This window comes from Ursus americanus, chromosome 5 (genome assembly GCF_024610735.1).
Source record: "Ursus americanus isolate L20-20 chromosome 5, mUrsAme1.1.p, whole genome shotgun sequence".
NCBI classification, from domain to species: domain Eukaryota; kingdom Metazoa; phylum Chordata; class Mammalia; order Carnivora; family Ursidae; genus Ursus; species Ursus americanus.
This window is the reverse complement of record NC_142131.1, coordinates 27,078,218-27,097,948: the sequence shown is the minus strand read 5'-3', so window position 1 is coordinate 27,097,948 and position 19,731 is coordinate 27,078,218. Positions and strand designations below refer to the sequence as shown.

General features: G+C 42.0%; 1 protein-coding gene across 2 annotated transcripts in view; it reads right to left on the bottom strand.

Moving 5' to 3' along the window:
* The window catches only part of SERINC5 (serine incorporator 5), a 101,127-nt gene extending 100,558 nt beyond the window's left edge, over nucleotides 1-569 (bottom strand). For both annotated transcript variants that reach the window (XM_087862036.1, XM_045796387.2), the window contains exon 1: nucleotides 374-569. Coding sequence is in view for 1 of the 2 variants with exons in the window: in XM_045796387.2 (XP_045652343.2) it covers nucleotides 374-400 (27 nt within the window). In the remaining variant the exon portion in view is untranslated. The remainder of the gene's footprint in view (nucleotides 1-373) is intronic.
* Between the last annotated feature and the right edge of the window lie 19,162 nt (nucleotides 570-19,731).

Genomic DNA, 19,731 nt, shown 5'->3' with positions numbered 1-19,731 from the left:
GAGCTCAGCATCACACACTCGCACCGGGAGGGGAAGCCGAAACTCTCCGGGGGCAGTCGGATTCCTTCGCCCGAGCCCTGCCTGCCCCGCCCTAAGCGAAGTCCCTAAGACCTGACGGGAAGACCTCGGGGTCTCCTCTCGGGCTCCCCCTTGTCCCTCCCAGCCCGCCCACGGCACAGGGTTTCCCCGACGGCCGACCGCCACGCTCGGGCCCGAGGCACTCACCCAGACTGCGCAGGGTCAGCCCCGGACGACCCACCACCCGGCCCACTTACAGCCGAGGATCTGGGGCGCGCACGCAGGGCAGCCGGCGGTGCCTAGGCTCCGGGTCCCGTAGCCCGATTCACCGTCCCCTTGCCCTCCCCCCGCTCACCTGGCCCGCACAGCACTGCGCTGACATCGCGGCGGCCGACGACCACGGGCTTCCTCGCCCGCTGCCCGCTCCGCTCCGGCCCTCCTGGCTACCTCCAGCCGCGATCGCCCCTTTCAGGAGCAGCTCACTCTTCCACGCCGAGCAGCCCCGGTCGAAAGCCAGGCACCGCCGCCTGGGTGAAAACAACCGCCGCCAAACTCCGCCCCGCCGCTGCAGGCCCCGCCCGCCCCCTCGAGCCACGGCCGCCCTCAGCCCCGCCCCGCTCCCGCCCCTTCCCAGGCGCTCCGCAGCTGAGCAGGCTCGCCCGGGGCTCGCACTTCCGCTGGCGTCAGGCGGCGGGGCGGCTGCGATCACTTCCCTGTGCGGCGCTGGGCTCCGAAGTCCGCCCACCGTCGGGCGGGCCCGGCGTCCTCGTGCTCCTTCGCGGGCACGCCGGCGCTCGGTTCCCCGCGGAGGAGGGGAGCGGCCGTGTGATCCCCGGCTCCGGTGAAAGAGCTGCTGGCTAACTCCAGTAAAGCTTAGATCCTTAACAGCGATTGCTGAGTGACTTGCTCCACCGACGCAGTGGGGACCGCCGAGTGCTGGTCGGCTCTCTGCCTCGCGCCGACAGAGATCTCCCCTGGATCCCTGTTTCTGAAATCCCTTTATCTCCCTTCTCTGCCAAGAAAACCAAACACTTCGGCGAAAGTCCCTTCTTCCCAAGCTTCCTTGAATCCATGGGCACTTTGGGGGATTCGGTGAGAGCCCTTTCCGCGCTTCCCTGGATACTGATAAATTATCCAGTCTCCATCCCTGCCCAGGGACTCAGTTTGCATCCCTGCTTTCTTTCACCCCGACCTCATTTTAAAGAGTCCCCAAGTCCCCCCTAGTTCTCCCTACCCACATCTGCTCTCCTCAGAGCCACTTCACGAAGAGTTTGTTAGTACGCACTTTGCGCCGAGCCCTTTTATGTAAAACACGACAGTACCCATTTTAGAAATGAGGCACTGAAGCCCAGACGCGTTAAACAACTGACCCAAAGCTTCACAGCAAAGCTGAAGAAGCAAAATTGTGACTGGAATTCACTTGCCTGATCTCCTTGCACTCGATGCAAGTCTTGCCCTTAAATGAACTCACTTCCAAGACAGAGCCTTTGGCCAAGAAGCGTATTGTTGGGCAGAATACAAGCTGGAGAGTGGGAGGAAAGTTTTATGAGCTGTGCAGGATCTCCTAGAATCTCAAATGCCGGAGCTTAGAGGAAGAAAAGTAATAGAGCAGGACCTACTCAGAGCTATGGAAAGTAATGAGAATTGGCTCTAACTAAAATTTGGAAATAATAATAAAACAAAAAAAAATTTTAAACAGCATAAATAGTAGCAGACCAGCGCGGCACCCTGCTCCCTGGTGGCCTGTGACTCATCCAAAGCCGAGGTCACTTTGGCCCCATTTCTCACCCGGGGAGACTAGTTGGACACCTAGAGTTTCTGTGCAGGTGGGAAGAGCCAGGCAGCTTCTGGGAAAGTGGAGGTGTGACATTTACATGTGTTCGAGCTGTCTGGGATCCAGGCCTCTTGTGCAGTTAGAGAAACTGAGGCTCAAGAAGGCAGAAAATGCTCACCAGCAACCACTGGGATAGAGTCAGAAGTGGTAGAAGGATCAGGCCTCCTGACCCTGAATCCTGTGCTCTTTTTGCCAAATCGATGCCACTGTGGGAAGGTTCTGTGACTATACCAATGCCAGCCTCCCAGAGAGTTAGTACAAGAATTAATAATCCAGGGATTTGTCAACCCTGCCCCAAGGTATGGAAAAGCAGAGTGGAAGCATGGGCTTCCACAGTCAGGAAGTTGCAACATTTAACTCTACGGAGAACTGGCTGGACCACCTCTTAGTCTCAGTGTTATCATCTGCAAAACAGGACTAATAATACACTCTCCACGGATTAAATAAATTCACCCCTACAGACCATGCTGAACAGGGCCTGGCGTTCTTAAGCATTGACTAAATAGCAGCCCCAACTGGTATTAATAAACAAGTTTAAAGGATAAGAAATAACCTATGCAAGCTGATTCCCCCCTCCCTGCTGGAAGATCTCGCAAGAAGGTGGCCTTGTGTGGAACTGTACCACCTTCCTTGCTCTGAGGTCGTGCGGTTACTATTTAAGGTCTGGTTGGTATCATCCTTTGCATCTGTGCTCGGTTAACAAGAATAGAGGTAATGTCGGCAGACATAAAACAGGGGCACCTTAATTTTATTTTAAGTGCTCTGAAGACTTTTTCGAGGAAGACAGATGTCCATGGTGTTCCTAACATGTAGATATGTTTACAGTCCATCTCTTTTGATTTGGATGTTTCAGGAACAAGCAGTAATAGCCCTGCTTTAATAAGACTAGCTCTTGGCAGACCATGTGAAATATTTCAACCACAAAAATTTTCTTAAATTAACCAAATTAGCTCCTTTTATGCCATATAATTATATATGTATATATGACATAAATAACCAGCTTATAATTTGCTTTTTTTCTCCTCCTGAATTTGAAGTGGTTTTTTTGGTTTTTCCTTTTTAGGAAGTAGAAGTCAATGCTGAGTTTTAAAACACCACTCACTGAACTGAAAACCATGGTATACACATATTATTAAAGAAAAAAGCTAGTCATAGACACCCACAAAACTTCATTATAAATTTAATGTCCAGTTCAAAAATGGCTTAAAAGCAAATAAAATTAATTATTCTAATCCCTTAAAACTTTCTCAACTTTGAAAAAAAAAAAAACCCTAGTGGTACATTCTGTTAGTTTGGGGGGAAGTTTTTAGGTTTTTTATTTTTATTTTTTAAATTTATTTATTTTTATTTAAATTCAATTAATGTATTATTGGTTTCAGAGGTAGAGGTCAGTGATTCATCAGTCGTATATAATACCCAGTGCTCATTACATCACGTCCCCTCCTTAATGTCCATCACCCAGTTACCCCATCCCCCTACCCTTCTCCCTTCCAGCAACCCTCAGTTTGTTTCCTATGCTTAAGAGTCCCTTATGGTTTGTCTCCCTCTGTTAGTTTTTATTTTTATTTTTTAAATTTTTTTAGAAGATTTTATTTATTAATTTATTTGTCAGAGAGAGAGGGAGAGCACAAGCAGGGGAGGAGGGCAGAGGGAAAAGCAGGCTCCTTGATTGGGGCTCGATCCCAGGACCCTGGGAACATGACCTGAGCCAAAGGCAGATGCTTCACCGACTGAGCCACCCAGGCGTGCCTCCCTCTGTTAGTTTGTAAATATAAAAGAAGAGATTTCTCTAATCTTCACTTATAAACTCTCCAGGGACCTCAAAGTAGTAGTGGAAGTTGTATTAATTTCAATTACAATGAACAACAAAGTATTCATTTAGAAACAAAGCAAAAACTATAAATCCAGGACCCCAAGCAAAAACTAATCAGAGCCCTGTAGTACCCTCACCCCACTGCTTCTGGGAAGTGCATGCTCCATGATTTCCGTTAAATTAACATGTACACAATGTTTTTTTAAATGTCAAAAATATGACAAAACGTAGAATGAAAAATAACATCTCCCTTCTCCACACCTTACCTTTCAGTCCCCTCTCCAGAGGCTACCGCTTTCAATTAGGTTAGCAGTTTTCTCCTATTTACCTCCATATTTTCATTTTTAAAAAAGATTTTATTTATTTATTTATTTATTTATTTATTTATTTATTTATTTGAGAGAGTGAGAGAGAGAGAGCACAAGAAGGGGGAGGAGTGCATGGACAATCAGACTCCCCCCTGAGCACAGAGCCTGCTGCTAGCCTCCATCCCAGGACCATCACCTGAGCCGAAGGCAGACACTTAACCGACGGAGCCACGCAGGCACCCAGGCACCCCTAGGAGGATATTTTTTAAAATGTACTTTTTATTTTTCCAAATTCAAGTAATGACTGTAAATAAATTAGCAGTATGTTGCCTGGTCAAGATTTTTCTGTTAGATGCTTTAGAGAACTGAAGAAATCTTTTGTAATTATCAGTTATTTTGTCAGTATGGAAAGCTAATGATTACCACTCAAATGGTGCCTTAAGTGTTTTGCCTCAGTATTTTAAAGATTCTCCCAGAAACCCATTTTACATTACTAATTTGCTTGATAAGTCCTTTGAGTATACCTATAAAAAGGAAAATACTCCCAGGGAACCTAAATTCGAAATTAATGAAGAGGTTAGAGGGTTGTTCAATAGGTTTTTCAAAGTTGCTTCACACTTCTGGGAACAAATTAATTTTTTCTAAATCTTCAGGGTAATAGCCTAGACCTAATATCAGTGGGGAGAAAACATATATATGTATTATTTATGTATATATATTCCTGCACCCATCTCTGAGTTGTGTTGTGTATAGGGCCCAAGGACAGGCTGCCCCAAGATGGACCATTTGGCATGAAGATTTTTTTGACTTAAAAACAATCAAAACCCTGCAGATTCAAGAAAAGCTCTTTACCTCCCCTTCCACTGCCTAAATTTACACTGGAAAAGAGAGCCTGTACCAGGAGAGAGCTAACAGAGATCTCTTTATCTAAGGATAAATCTCCCTAACAGGGCAACCTTTATTGCCAAACATCTCCTCTCACCTTCTGACTAGTAGTCTTCCTCCCTTTCCTATCCTTAGGCCCCTCACCCTCTCCCTACCTCAGGATAAGCCTCAAGTTGCACGTGTAGGGAATGTCGTGTCTATGTGTATAGTTTCCCAGTAGGAAACTATACAGTACATAGGACACTAAATCTGATTTTCCTGTTAATCTGTCTCATGTCAGTTTGATTCTTAGCCCAGCTAGAAGGACCTTGAAGGGCAGAGGAAATTTTTTAGTCTCTTAAAAAAATATTTGTGGGGCACCTGGGTTGCTCAGTCGTTAAGCGTCTGTCTTCGGCCCAGGACATGATCCCAGAGTCCTGGGATCGAGCCCCACATCAGGCTCCCTGCTTTGCTGGGAGCCTGCTTCTTCCTTTCCCACTCCCCCTGCCTGTGTTCCCTCTCTCATTAGCTGTCTATCTCTCCATCAAATAAATGCATAAAATCTTTAATAAATAAATAAATATTTGTGTAAATCAGGAAAATTAACATTATAGTCACTATTCAACTTTACTATGAACTTTAAAAAACATTTCTGCAAACAGCTCATTTCTGTGCTTTTGCATACCAAGGAAAATTATTCTGACTTCTTTGGTTTTAAAACTCAATCCAAAAAACTTTCCATATCCCGATTTCAAGTAAACACAGAGAGGCTTGAGGTTGAGGGGAGGAAGGGAAGACAAAAGAGAGACAGGGAACCTTTTCAGTTTTCCTGGTTAATCCATTCTAATTAATTTCCTGAGGGGAAGAACAAGAGGTGAGCTCACTTCTTCAAATAAGAGTACTTTGGGGGCTCCTGGCGCTTGGTCAGTGGAGCATACTTGACACTTGATCTCAGAGTTGTAAGTTTGAGTCCCATGTTGGGTGTAGAGGTTACTTAAAAATAAAATCTAAACAAACAAAAAAAAGCACCTCCTGTTGTGTTATCTTTTTAATATGTATTTAAAGAGACTACTCCTGTTGGTTTCTTATAAATCCCCTCTACATGATGCTTCCTTTGAAGCTAGCCCCTTAGGAGGTGATTGGTTTTAAAAGAGCTAGAGAGCTAACCTCCTGTGAAACCATCTAGTTTCTTGAAAATCAATAAAAGGCTTTCACTGAGGGTTTCACTTGAAAGATATTTACATTGTTCTGTGAAGATGTGGAAGGATCTTCCTGAGGTTTCACAGAAAGACAATGCAGCTTATTTATTTGTAATCACATTTCAGTTAGAGAAGAATGTTTTAGATTCAACAGTAGAATTTTTAATGTCTAAGAAAAAATGGTAAGAAAATATTCAAAAACTACTATCTTTTTGTTTCTCTCTTTAACACAAAAGAGGAACACATCCAACGAAGAAAGTTAGTGACTCTGAAACTCATGAGAAGTTCAGAAACAGCTGCTTTAAGATTTTTAAAAGTAAGCATTTATTTTAAAAAGTATGCATTTACTGAACTGACATCAATCGTTTTGAATATTTTCTTTCTGTGTTTTTTCCATGACATGTCTACAAGATTAAAGAAAGATTAAACATTCTTATTTTTTGTTTTATTTTATTTTTTAAGATTTCACTTATTTATTTGAGAGTGAGAGAGCACAAGCAGGGTAAGGAGCAGAGGGAGAAGAAGGCTCCCCACCGAGCAGGGAGCCTGGGCATGGGACTTGATCCCAGGACTTGATCCTAGGACTTGATCTCAAGACCCCAGGATCATGACCAGAGCCGAAGGCACATGCTTAACCAACTGAGCCACCCAGGCGCCCCTGTTTTATTTTTAAAAAGCAGTGGGGTTCTGTTCCGTAACCTGACTACATTTTCTGAAGAAGCAAATGGAACCTTAGCCATTTTCGTTTCTGACCCACCAGCCAAAGTATGAACTCTGAAATGAGGATGTGTGATCTGAGCCACGGTAAACTGAGGTGGGACACAGACAACAATTTGTTTTTGGCTAGAACATGGGACCAATTAGTAGAAAATGCAGAGTTAAAGCAATGTTATAGACTTGGTGGAGGGAGAGAAACAAGGGAAGTAGGAGGGAAGCAAAATATTGGTCATTTAGTGGAGAAAAGGCTGAACTGAAAAATCCCACAGAACTGTCTTTCTTTCTGTGAAACCTCAGATAAAACCTTAGATACCAATTTGTGAAAGCCTCGTGCTGTTGTCAACTTGCAGATTCACCATCTTGTTCCTGAAAGGCTAATGGTGATGACTTCATCGAGGAGATTACTTTGGGAGGTTTCTCTTTTAGGAATACATGTTTTCCTGGTGCCGTTATTTTTAAATTCCTTTGAAACACAGAGGCTAGGAGCACCTGGGTGGCTCAGTCAGTGAAGCGTCTGCCTTCAGCTCAGGTCATGGTCCCAGGGTCCTGGGATCGAGCCCTGCATTGGGCTTACTGCTCAGGGGAGAGTCTGCCTCTCTCTCTCCCTCTGCTGCTCCCCCTGCTTGTACACTCTCTCACTCTGTCAAATAAATAAATAAACAAATAAATAAGCAAACAAACAAACAAATAAATAAATAAATAAATAAAATCTTAAAAAAGAATGAAAGAAAGAACAGAAAGAAACAGAAGCTTTTGGAAAAGCAGGAGACAGTAGGATGTCTTAGCTCTACCATAGGAGTAAGTGAGGTTTAGGGCTTGGGCAGGAGAAATACCAATAGGTGTAAAGCCTTCTTAGCTTTTATGTTTTAAGAATGTCAAATGGTGCCTCTAATTAAATGCCGACTGCAGCCAGATGCAGGTAGAGATTACCTTGGGCCCTCATCGTCTGTGCAAAGTTTGCCTCCGTCTTCCCTCAAGCCTTGCTCTGTGGGAATCCCTAAGAGGAAACAATACCTTCATCTAATCAGAGTTCTTTAACTCTGGCAATCTTTCACACAGGGAGTCCTTGGAGGAAAACAGGACTTTGAATATCTATTAGTTCACATAAGATCAAAATTTTAGGATGTGAACCCCTGTGGCCTCTAATTTAACCATAGGTATTGTTGACCCTGTATTTCAGGGAAGAGCCTGAGTCAAAAACCACTACCTTTTGTATGACAGGAAGCTGGAGCAAGGGAGCCAACCCCATTGTGTCCTACTGATTTCCAAATTTACATATATTGCCTTATTTCAATCTGAATCTCAAAGTGGGACAAGGGACCGTAAGAGTACCTCAGAATGGGGACTGCTCAGGTAGTGAATGTTGACTTATGCTTCGTTCTAGTGGAATAATTTTAAAACAAGGGGGAGAAGATTTGGGGCTCAACATGGCAGACCGAGTGACTGCATTAATCTCCACTCTTTCTCAATATGTAAATTTTTTTCTATGAGTTCAGTTTTATTTGATTTCATATATAAGTGAGATCCTTCAGTCTTTGTCTTTCTCTGCCTGTCTTATTTCACTTAGCCAAATGACTTCAAGGTCCAAACACATTGTCACAATTGCCACGGTTTCCTTGTTTTTATGGCTGAATAATATTCCATTTTTTATATATACCGCATCTTCTTTATTCTCCCACTGATAAACACTTAAGTTGTTTCTGTGCCTTGCTGTTGTAAATAATGGTAAAATGAAAATGAGAGTGCAAGCATCTCTTCCAGATGGTGGTTTCCCCATACTGAGGAATTTCTGTATTGTTTTCCATTTTGGCTGCACCAATTTACATTTCTACCAACGGTGGGCAAGGGCATCCTTTTCCACGTCCTTGCCAGCACTTATCTCTTGTCTTTTTGATAATGGCCGTACTAACAGATGTGAGGTGATAATTCACTACGGTTTTGATATGTATTTCCCTCATGGTTAGTGATGTTGCGTACCTTTTCATGTACCTGTTGCCATTTGAGTATCTTCTTCTTTTTTTAAAATTTATTTATTTGAGAGAGAGAGCGCGCGCATGTGTGTGTGCGTGCACGCACATAGGGAAGGAGCAGGGCAGAGGGAGAAGCAGACTCCCTCCTGAGCCCAGGACCCTGGGATCATGTCCTGAGTCGAAGGCAGATGCTTAACTGACTGAGCCACCCAGCTACCCCTTGAGCATCTTCTTTGGAAAAATGTCTATTCATGTCCTTTGCCCATTTTTTTTTTATTGGATTACTTGATTTTTACCTCTTGAGTTTTATGAGTTCCTCGTATATTTTAGATACTGACCCCTTATTAGATATGTGGTTTGCAAATATTTTCTCCCATTCCATAGGTTGCCTTTCATTATGTCAATCATTTCTTTTGCTGTACAGAACTTTGTACTTTGATGTAGTTCCACTGTTTATTTTTGCTTGTCTTGCTTATGCTTTTGGTGTCACATCCTAAAAATCATTACCAAAACCAATGTCAAGGAGAATTATTCCCTGTTTTCTTCTTGGAGTCTTATAGCTTCAGGTATTATGTTTAAGTCTTTAATCTGTTTGGAGTTAATTTTTGTGGGTAGTATAGGAGAGGGGTCCAGTTTCATTCTTCTGCATGTGATTATCCAGTTTTCCCAACACCATTTCTTGAAGAGACTATCCTCCCCCCCAGTGAGTATCTCTGAATCCCTTGTCAAATAATAGTCAACTACATATGTGAAGGTTTATTTTTGAGCTCTTGATTCTGTTCCATTGGTCTATGTGTCTATTTTTATGCCAGTACCATACTGTTTTGATTACTATAGACTTGCAATATAGTTTGAAAAGAGAAAGTATGGTGCCTTCAGTCTTGTTTTTCTTTCTTAGGATTGCTTTGACTATTCGAGGTCTTCTATAGTTCCGTATGAAATTTAAGATTGTTTTTTCTATTTTTGTGAAAAAATGCCATTGGAATTTTGATAGGGTTCACACCAAATCTATAGATGGCTTTGGTTAATATGGACATTTTAACAATATTAATTATTCCAGTCCTTGAACACGGATTACCTTTCCATTTATTTGTGTCTTCTTTTAATTTTCTTTCATCGAAGTTTTATAGCTTTCAGCGTACAAATCTTTTATCTCCTTTGTTAAATTTACTCCTAAGTATATAGTTGTTTCTGATGTTTTTGTGAATGGAGTTGATTCCTTTATTTCTTTTTCAGTTATTTTGTTGTTAGTGAATATTCTTCCTCACTCATCTGCAATACCAAGTCATGAATCAAGTTTCTATATCTGCCTGGATCTGTTTCCTGGGCTGTTTGTCACATTCCATTCATCTAATCGTCTATCCCTGCACTGTATGTACTCTTAAATTTTATAGCATAGATTTGAATAACTCTTGATCTCTGGTAGATGAAGTCCCACAACCTTCTTTAGGAGTGTCTTAACTCTTTGTGGACTTTTGCTCTTCCATGTAAATTTGAGAATCACTTTGTAAAGCTTCACAAAAAGCCTGTTGGAATTTTTACTGGAATTTCATTGAATCTATAGATTGTGAAGACTTGACATCTTTATAAGAATGACTTTTCTTATCCAAGAACACCATATATATTTCTCTATTTATTTCAGTCTCTCTCGTTAACTTTCATTAAAATTATATCATTTTTTCTACATAGGTTTTGCACAGTTTTTGTTGAACATATTCGTGGGTTCTTTTATTTTTTACTGTTATTGCAAGCAACATATTTTTATTTTTTTAAAGATTTTATTTATTTATTTGAGGGAGAGAGAGCAGGACCCTGAGATCATGACCTGAGCCAAAAGCACACACTTAAATGACTGAGCCACCCAGGCACCCCTATATTTTTATTTTTAATTGTGAAATACAAAATAGCCACAATGAGTACATGAACATATACGTACAGTTTAAGGAATAATTGTAAAGCCATTACTCATGTAAACTCCATCGAGATGAATAAATACAACCTTGCTTATACTAGAAAAGCCTCCCCTGTGTTCCACTTGTATCACATCCTTCTTTCTCTACCCTGAAGATAATTACATTTCCTGTCTCTCTTTATACTTCTACTACCGATGTATGCGTCTCCAACTAGTTTTGTTTTGCCTCTTTTTGAACCTTGTACAAATGGCATCATGCTGTATGTATTATATTTTCCTAGTCATTGCCATTTTATGAGTCATCCATTTTATTTTGTTTTTTCTTTCTAAAGATCTTATTTATTTATTTGACAGAGGGAGAGAGAGAGAGAGAGCACAGGCAGCGGGAGTGGCAGAGGGAGAGGGAGAAGGAGGTTCCCTGCTGAGCAGGGAGCCAGATGCAGGGCTGGATCCCAGGGCCCCAGGATCGTAACCTGAGCTGAAGGTAGACGCTTAACCGACTGAGCCACCCAGGCGCTCCAGATTCATCCATTTTAATAAATCTGGCTGTTTTCATTCATTTTCATCAAAGTATATTACATTATTTGAATATACCACAATTTGCTTATCTATTCTACTTACATTATAACTGAACTAATGTAAGTCTGCACCTTGGTGAGTTACAGAGAGATAGATTACACCAGGTGGAGTTGTCACACAAAGAAAACTTTATTTGCAGCATCTAGGACTTCATGGGGAACAACTTCCAAAGCCATGAATCCCCGAATGGAGGTGAGTGGGTTTCTTTTACTTAGGGTTAGGGATGAATACTCAGAAAAGGGAGTTTTGTCATCACTTATAAAGGCTGGCATACGGTTGTGCAGGCTTACTCAGAAAATACGCCTATACATGTATCCTAGGTTGTATTAATGAAGTTTGAGCTCCTCCTTGGGCAGAGATTTTAACACTATAATGAGGTGGTGGTGACTGTTGAACATTCAAGGTCTATCTGTGCAGGTGTGAGTCATTGGTCCAGCTCAAACAAGAGCTCTTCCTGTTGTCTGCCTCTAAAAGATAAGGTTAACATTCCTGTGAAGAAAAAGGGGTGGGAGGTCAGTGGAGGTCTTGCTGGTGACAGCTTGTTTTTTTTTTTTTTTTTAAGATTTTTATTTATTCATTTGACAGAGAAAGAATGTGAGCCCACAAGCAAGGGGGAGGGGCAGCAGGCAGAGGGAGAAGCAGGCTTCCCATCAAGCAAGGAGCCCAATGCAAGACTTGATCCCAGGACGCTGGGATCATGACCTGAGCCGAAGGCAGACACTGAACCGACTGAGCCACCCAGGCGTCCTGTTGGTGACAGTTTTAACCTCATTTACCCTATGGGGCATGGTTTCAGTATTGGGTGTCTTGCTTCCAGCTTTCTGTTGTTTAAAACAATGGTGCTATAAAAATTCATGTTCATTAGATATGTATGTATTTTCTGGTGCACATGTACAAATATTTTTCTAGGTCAATGGATCTAAAATGTGGTCTGAGGGCCCCTGGGAGTCCTTCTGGGAGATCCTCCCTTTTCCAAATACATATTTATGTGAGTCCAAATTTTCTTTATACCCTTTAACCAAAACAGTATTTCACAACATATTGAAAGCAGAAGGAGATACGAGAATCTAGCTGTCTTCTATTAAGCAAACATTAAACAAGTCTTTAAAAATATAAAATAGGGGCACCTGGGTCACTCAGTTGGTTAAGCATCTGCCTCCAGCTCGGGCCGTGGTCTCTGGGTCCTAGGATTGAGCCCCACATCAGGCTTCTTGCACAGGCTCCCTCTCCCTCTGCCCCTCCACTCATGCTCTCTCTCTCTCTCTTTCACATAAATGAATAAAATCGTTAAAAAAATAGTAATTGCTTTGTAGAATGTAGTTATTATACATGAAAATATATATTTTTAAACAAAAGCCAAGGTATGGAAGAAATCTAAGTGTCTATTGATAGATGAATGGATAAGGAAGATGTGTTATATATATATAACACTATGTATCTGTATATAACACAACCATAAAAAAGGATGAGATCATGTCATTACGACATGGATAGACCTAGAGGATGTTACGCTAAGTAAAACAAGTCAGACTGAGAAAGACAAATACCATATGATTTCGTTTACATGTTAATTATAATAAAGCAAATGAATAAACAACAAAAAGCAGAATCAGACCTATAAATGCAGAGAACAAATTAATGGTTGCCAGAGGGGAGAGGGGTAGGGAGCTGAGCAAAATGGGTGAAGCTGAGTAGGGACACAGGCTTCCAGTTACGGAATGAAGAAGTCACAGGAACAAAAGGCACAGCATCAGGAAAATAGTCAATGGTACTATCATAGCATTGTATGGTGACTAATAGTAGTTACACTTGGGGTGAGCAGAGCGTAACATACAAATAAGTTGAATCACTACATTGTATATCTGAAGTAACATTGTATGTCAACTATACCTAAATAAAAAAATTTTAAATATATTATTTTTGCTAATACGCAATAGGTTTATTATTCTTAAAAATGAATTGCAAAACTATTTAAAATGTTCTTTTTTTTTTTAAGATTTTCTTATTTTTAAGTAATCTCTACACCCAACATGGGGCTCAAACTTTCAACCCAAGATCAAGAGTCACATGCTCCACTGACTGAACCAATCAGGCGTCCCTAATTTTTTTTAGTTTAAATTACCGATACTATTTCCTATCAAGAATTCCTATTCCCTTGGGGCACCTGGGTGGCTCAGTGGGTTAAGTATCTGCCTTTGGCTCAGGTCATGATCCCAGGGTCCTGGGATCAAGTCCCGCATCGGGCTCCTTGCTTGGCGGGGAGCCTGCTTCTTCTGTCTGCCGCTACCCCTAGTTGTGTACTCACATGCTCTCTTTCTTTGACAAATAAATAAATAAAATCTTTAAAAAAAAAAAAAAAGAATTCCTATCCCCTCAAGAACCTTTCTTGGTGGACTAAGAGACTGATTAATAGGAGAAAATCAAATTTAATAGGCATGTATACAGGGAATGCCTATTAGACACGGAAATTCCAAAGACAGTCAGGCAAAATGAAATACATAAATCATTCAGAACTAAGGAGAGGGAATAGGGGTCTGGGACTTCAGAGGAAAGGAATGCACTTCAAAGAACAGTAAGAAGAGCAAATACTTCGTAATTACATATTTGTCCTACCATACAGATGGGTCGTTCAGTTGAAATTTATCTCTAAATAATCCTTATTCTGGGAAAGACCCCTAATTTAGATTCTTCTATGTGGTTAAGGGAAGTCAAAATTTTCTCTCGAGCCCACAAGTTCTCAAGTGCCTTCAGCTCAAAATAGTCCACATGCTAAAGTGGTACATTTGGCGCAGCACAGAGGCCCTGCCCTGAACCCCTTCACTGTAAATAGGTTTAACCCACATAAACTAAATGTTATTTGGTGTCCTCAATTATCCGTAAGCGTGTGTAAGGATCCTGAGACCAAAAAGTTTGAGAATTGATACTTCAGGGCACGGTCTTCAAAGTAGGTGCACTGTCCAGGGAGGAAAAAGGTACAGAGAGAATTTAAGAGTCTATTTCTAGATTTCTAATGCCCATCTGTACTCTGTCTTAGCTTCCTACAGCTCTCCTTCCCTACCCTCCCATTTGCAATACTATCCCTCATTGCTTCTAAGGTGCTCTTTTCCCCCTCCACATGGTAATATTGTTTCTGAAATTGATGAATGTTACCATCTATATCCACCAAGCGGCGGTCTTGCCATAGTTGTCTTTGCCTGGCACCTTCTGGTCAAAACGAGAAAGCGCCAACATCAAAACTTGAATAGATGTCGGTGACTTAGAGGAAAATCCTCCTGAGACCAGAGTGAAGCAGTTTCTTAGGAATGCTGCTTCACCAATGCTCATGATGCCCCTGAGACAACATATGGGGAAAAAAAAAAAAAGACATTGAGTGGAAGAGTGATTCACATGAGTCACTCTGAAATGGAGACAGTTTAAAAATACTTTAACCTATTTATTTTACAAGGTTAAAAAAAAACTATGTCAGTAAGTTTTTTCAAGCTCCTTCAATAAATATAACATTTCAATTTTGTATTACTAATAATGGTCATTTATAAGACTTAAAAGCCTTAGGTTCATAGGAAGTTAAACAAAATGAAAATATATGCATTTTTGTTGCAAAGAATGTGTGAGGGATGGGGCGCCTGGGTGGCACAGCGGTTAAGCGTCTGCCTTCGGCTCAGGGCGTGATCCTGGCGTTATGGGATCGAGCCCCACATCAGGCTCCTCCGCTATGAGCCTGCTTCTTCCTCTCCCACTCCCCCTGCTTGTGTTCCCTCTCTCACTGGCTGTCTCTATCTCTGTCAAATAAATAAATAAAATCTTTAAAAAAAAAGAAAGAATGTGTGAGGGAGTACATACTTTTCAAAAACTTCTATGTGGAGTATACTAGCAAGAAGATTTGAAGACTGCTAATCTAGGCCACGTACAAACATGTAAATGTTCACAGGATTCAAGCCAGTGCTAGGAAAAAGGGGCATATATCTGAAACTGTGGAATTCATGGTGTTGGAAGGGCGCCATGAATATTTTATCTTTTACTTTTTTACTGGAACTGGAATAGAGTCCTAAGTCAGCAGTTACCTCCAAGATAAAGGAACTCTTTAAACCACTAAAACTAGGGCTCAGCCCAGCCCTGTGCCCTTGAGCCCAGAGTGAGTGTGAATAGGGGAGGCTGGCCCACTCAAGGGCAAGGCCTTGATCTGCAGGTAACATGAGACTCCTTTTAGGACAAAAGAGAGGAGGAACTGAGGAATGCAGAAGGCTGGGTTGAGGTTGAATTGAGGCCTATTTGAAATAAGAGCTCTGACGAGCACACGCAGGAAAGAGATAATTCAAGAAATATTTCAAATTGCGTTGGACCTTTCTCATAAACACACACACAAACACACAATTTTTTCCTCCTTTCTGAGTAATTCAACCCAAAACTCTCCCCACTTTCAGCCCACAGAATGTTCCAGCTTACTTTGGGAGGAAGACAAAAATATTTCATTTCATGTCCCTCTGCATTCAATCATTAATTATGGCTTATTTTTCAAGGCACTTATCTTGGCTCAAACTTAGAGGATCCTAGGGCTGGGATCTTCTTCTTTAAAGAATAAGAATCCCTCTTGGGGCTCCTGGCTGGCTCAGTTGGTGGAGCATGGGACCCTAGATCTTGGGGTTGCAAGTTCAAACCCCACGTTGGGTGTAAAGAGTACTTAAAAATAAAATATTAAAAAAAAAAGAATAAGAATCCCTTTTGTTCATGGGACCCTATTTCTCTGACACCCCTTTTCATGTCTCCTTCACTTCTTGTCCCAAGGCAGCAGAGACTTCGAGTCATCTATCCCGACACTTTCATCCTTTCTAAGAGCTCTCAAATCAGACAAAACCAACACAAGAAAAGGACTTTAAAATTCTGTCTCATTGGTGCATCTGGGTGGCTCAGTCAGTTAAGCGTCTCCCTTTGGCTCAGGTCATGATCCCAGGGGTCTGGGATCAGGCCCTGCATCGGGCTCCCCATTCAGCCAGGATTCTGCTTCTCCCTCTGCCCCTTCCCCTCCCCCTGCTCATGCTCTCTCTCTCTCTTAAATAAATAAATAAAATCTTAAAAAAAAAAATTCCCAAGGAAGTCATTTCCCCTCCTTCCAGTTAGCAACAAGTCAAGACAAGCAAGTTTCCTTACCGTGCCCTTCTGTGATGTGCATTATTTCTAGTTCACCCTTATATAAAGAGCTTATGATTTTGCAGACCTAGCTTTAGAGAGAAATCTTCTATTAGATTCTGAGAGGGTTTTGTCCCCTCTTCTCCTGTATTATACCCAACCGTCAAAACTGAAATTCAAATTTACCAGGGTTTGGAGATACCCTGAGGGAGAAATCTGGTTTCTTGCTTTCTCTGAACGTCCACATAGCTGTTTCACTGGGAAGTTTGTCCCGGGTATCTGGACACCATCCTGACCAAGTGGGAGTTCATTCTGATATTTTTAGAGGTTTGTTTAATAAAACTTCAAAGGACAGCTAATCTTCATCTTACACAAACTATTTCAAAGAAGAAAAGAAGGAAAGTTACACAATTCATTTTTAAGACTCCTGTAATCCTGACACCCACACCAGGCAAGGTCAACACAAAAAAAGAAAATTAAAAATCACTCTCACTTATAAACAAAGATAGAATTGCCGCTGGAATTTTCAGTCAAATGAGCCAATAAACTCTCTTTTGTGCTTAAAACATTGTTTATAGGGGTGTCTGGTTGGCTTAGTTGGTAGAGCCTGTGATTCTTGATCTTAGGGTTGTGGGTTCAAGCCCCATGGTGGATATAGAGATGAATTAAAAAGAAAATGTTTTAAAAATAATAAATAAATACATACATAAAACATTGTTTATAAACATAGATGGAAAAGTCCTGAATAAAATACAAGCAAATCCAATTCAACAGTGTATTTAAAAACCCCATGATTTCAAAATAATCAAGGATGCATTAATATTAGAAAATCTATCCATATAATTTACCTGATTAACAAATTTAAGGAGAAAACCACATGATCCTTTCCATTGATGCAGAAAACATATTTGATAAACGTCAAAACTCATTCCTGACAGACTACAAATAAAGAAAACTTCCTTAACCAACAAATGGACTTGACCTAAGACTTTCTTTTTTTTTTTTTTTTTTTTAAAGATTTTATTTATTTATGTGACAGAGAGACAGCCAGCGAGAGAGGGAACACAGCAGGCAAGTGAGAGAGGAAGAAGCAGGCTCCTAGCAGAGGAGCCCGATGTGGGACTCGATCCCGGAACGCCGGGATCACGCCCTGAGCCGAAGGCAGACGCTTTAACGACTGCGCTACCCAGGCGCCCCTGACCTAAGACTTTCGACACTCATTTCTACTGTGGTCAAAATCTGCAGAACTAGAGAAGCTAGAAGTGGTTCTTGTGATGTCTAAATGGGGCATCTATCCCAATTGGATGGAGGCCCCGATAATACAGGGTGATGATCAGGTGGAAACCAGTGGTGTGGAAGGTGAAAGAATTCACCTGAGGCGGAAGAAAGGAGATAGAAGTTTATTGAGTAGACGACGAGGGAGCTGCAGGAGGACAGCAGAGGAGAGGCTATCTGCAGCAAGGCGGCGGGGGGGGGGGCTGTTTTTAGAGGGGGAAGATGAGGAGGTGTGGTGACTATGGAAATGCGCCTGACTGTAAGTAGCCCATTGGTCAGTTAGGGTCTATGAATATTTTGAGGTGGGTCACCTGATGGGCTTGTGTGTATTCAGCCAGGTGGTCGCTGTGGGCCCTTTCTACATGCCATCGTCAAGGCTGTTAGCCTAAATGGGCCTCTACAGCTCTGACTTTGACATGAAAGAAACACCAGTAATGTGTCAGGTCGCTTGTCCAGGTCTAGGTAGTATGGCATGATTCATTCTCCCCAAGTGAGCAATTTCTCCCAAGTCACATCATCCCAGAAAAGCAGTGAACCCATTTTCAGGTTTTTCATGGTTCCTTCAGTCTGGTCACTAAACCCTGACCACTGGATACACACAGAAGCCACATGTGGAAGCAGCCCTCACGATCATCCAGCTCAGGTGACTTATCTTACAGGGACATCTCGGAAGCTCAGAGTAGAATGCCCAAAGTAAAATGCCAGAGATCAGCTTGCTCAGCTAATGGCACGTGTGGGATTGGGACCAGGCTTGACCCCCAGTCCCATTCTCTTCACACTTCCCTCTCATGAGCAGAAAGACATTCTTCTCAATTTCTCATGTACCTTAACCGTCTTTTAAATATTTCAGGCTTTCGGGGGTGCCTGGGTGGCTCTGTTGTAGAACATGGGACTCTTGATCTCAGAGTCTTGAGTTCAAGCCATGCGTTGGGCATGACCCCAATAAAAAATTTAAATATACATATATATATATTGAGATTCTCTGGATACCCATGATAATGGGGATTTACCATCCATCTTGAATAGCAGTAAGGAAGGGGAAGGGCAATGGGATTAGACAAACTGAAAACTTTTCCAGAAGGAAGGCCATGTCTATTTTTTAGGATCATTCTAGGGTCGGGAGTTTGCACTGCAGGGGGCAGGAGGTACAGACCACTATGTCTGATTGTACAGGTTGTAAATGGCATGTCTTTAGGGGGCACCAGTCACATCATACTCACCACAGGTTTGCACGCATATTACAAAGCCTCATGGAAGAAGCGACTGTATATTTTTTAAATTTTTTACTTATTTTTAAGTAAGCTGTACACCCAGTGTGGGGCTTGAACTCACAACCTCAAGATCAAGAGTCCCATGCTCTATCAACTGAGCCATCCAGGAGCCCTAAAGCTCCTTCTTCTAGTTCCCACACCGGTGCTACTGAGTTACCTGCACTGCTGAGAAGGGGGTCTGACTGTAGCAGGGCTAGAATAAGATCTGGGGGTGATCCAGCCCTGCCTGACTCTGCAATTGAGATCTGGGTGGCAGGCCCAGATGCAGTAGTACAGGAAGTTTGGGGACACCAATGGCTCTTGAGCTCTACCTCTTCCTTCTCCTGGACTTTTCATCTCACCTGGCTCTGGCAGAAATTAGCTCCAAGAAGTATACCCACTGCCTGTTGTCAGTTCCACGCTCCTTTCTCTGGTGCCTGCTGGCCTCAGCCTTCTGTCTTCTCTGCCACATCACTGTCCCCCACTGCAGTCTCCATAGCCTGATTTATTTTCTCTTTCTTTCTTTCTTTCTTTCTTTCTTTCTTTCTTTCTTTCTTTCTTTCTTCTTTCTTTCTTTCTTTCTTTCTTTCTTTCTTTCTTTCTTTCTTTCTTTCTTTCTTTCCTTCTTTCTTTTTCTTCCTTCCTTTCTTTCTCTCTTTCTTCCTTCCTTTCTTCCTTCCTTCCTTCCTTCCTTCCTTCCTTCCTTCCTTCCTTCCAGTAAATTCTACCCTCAACATGGGGCTCAAACTCATGACCCTGAGATCAAGAGTTGCATCCTCTACCAAATGAGCCAGCCAGGTGCCCTTGCATAGCCTAATTTTCAATAAGTGCCTTGGGAATCTATAAACACTTTACTAGGAAGTAATTA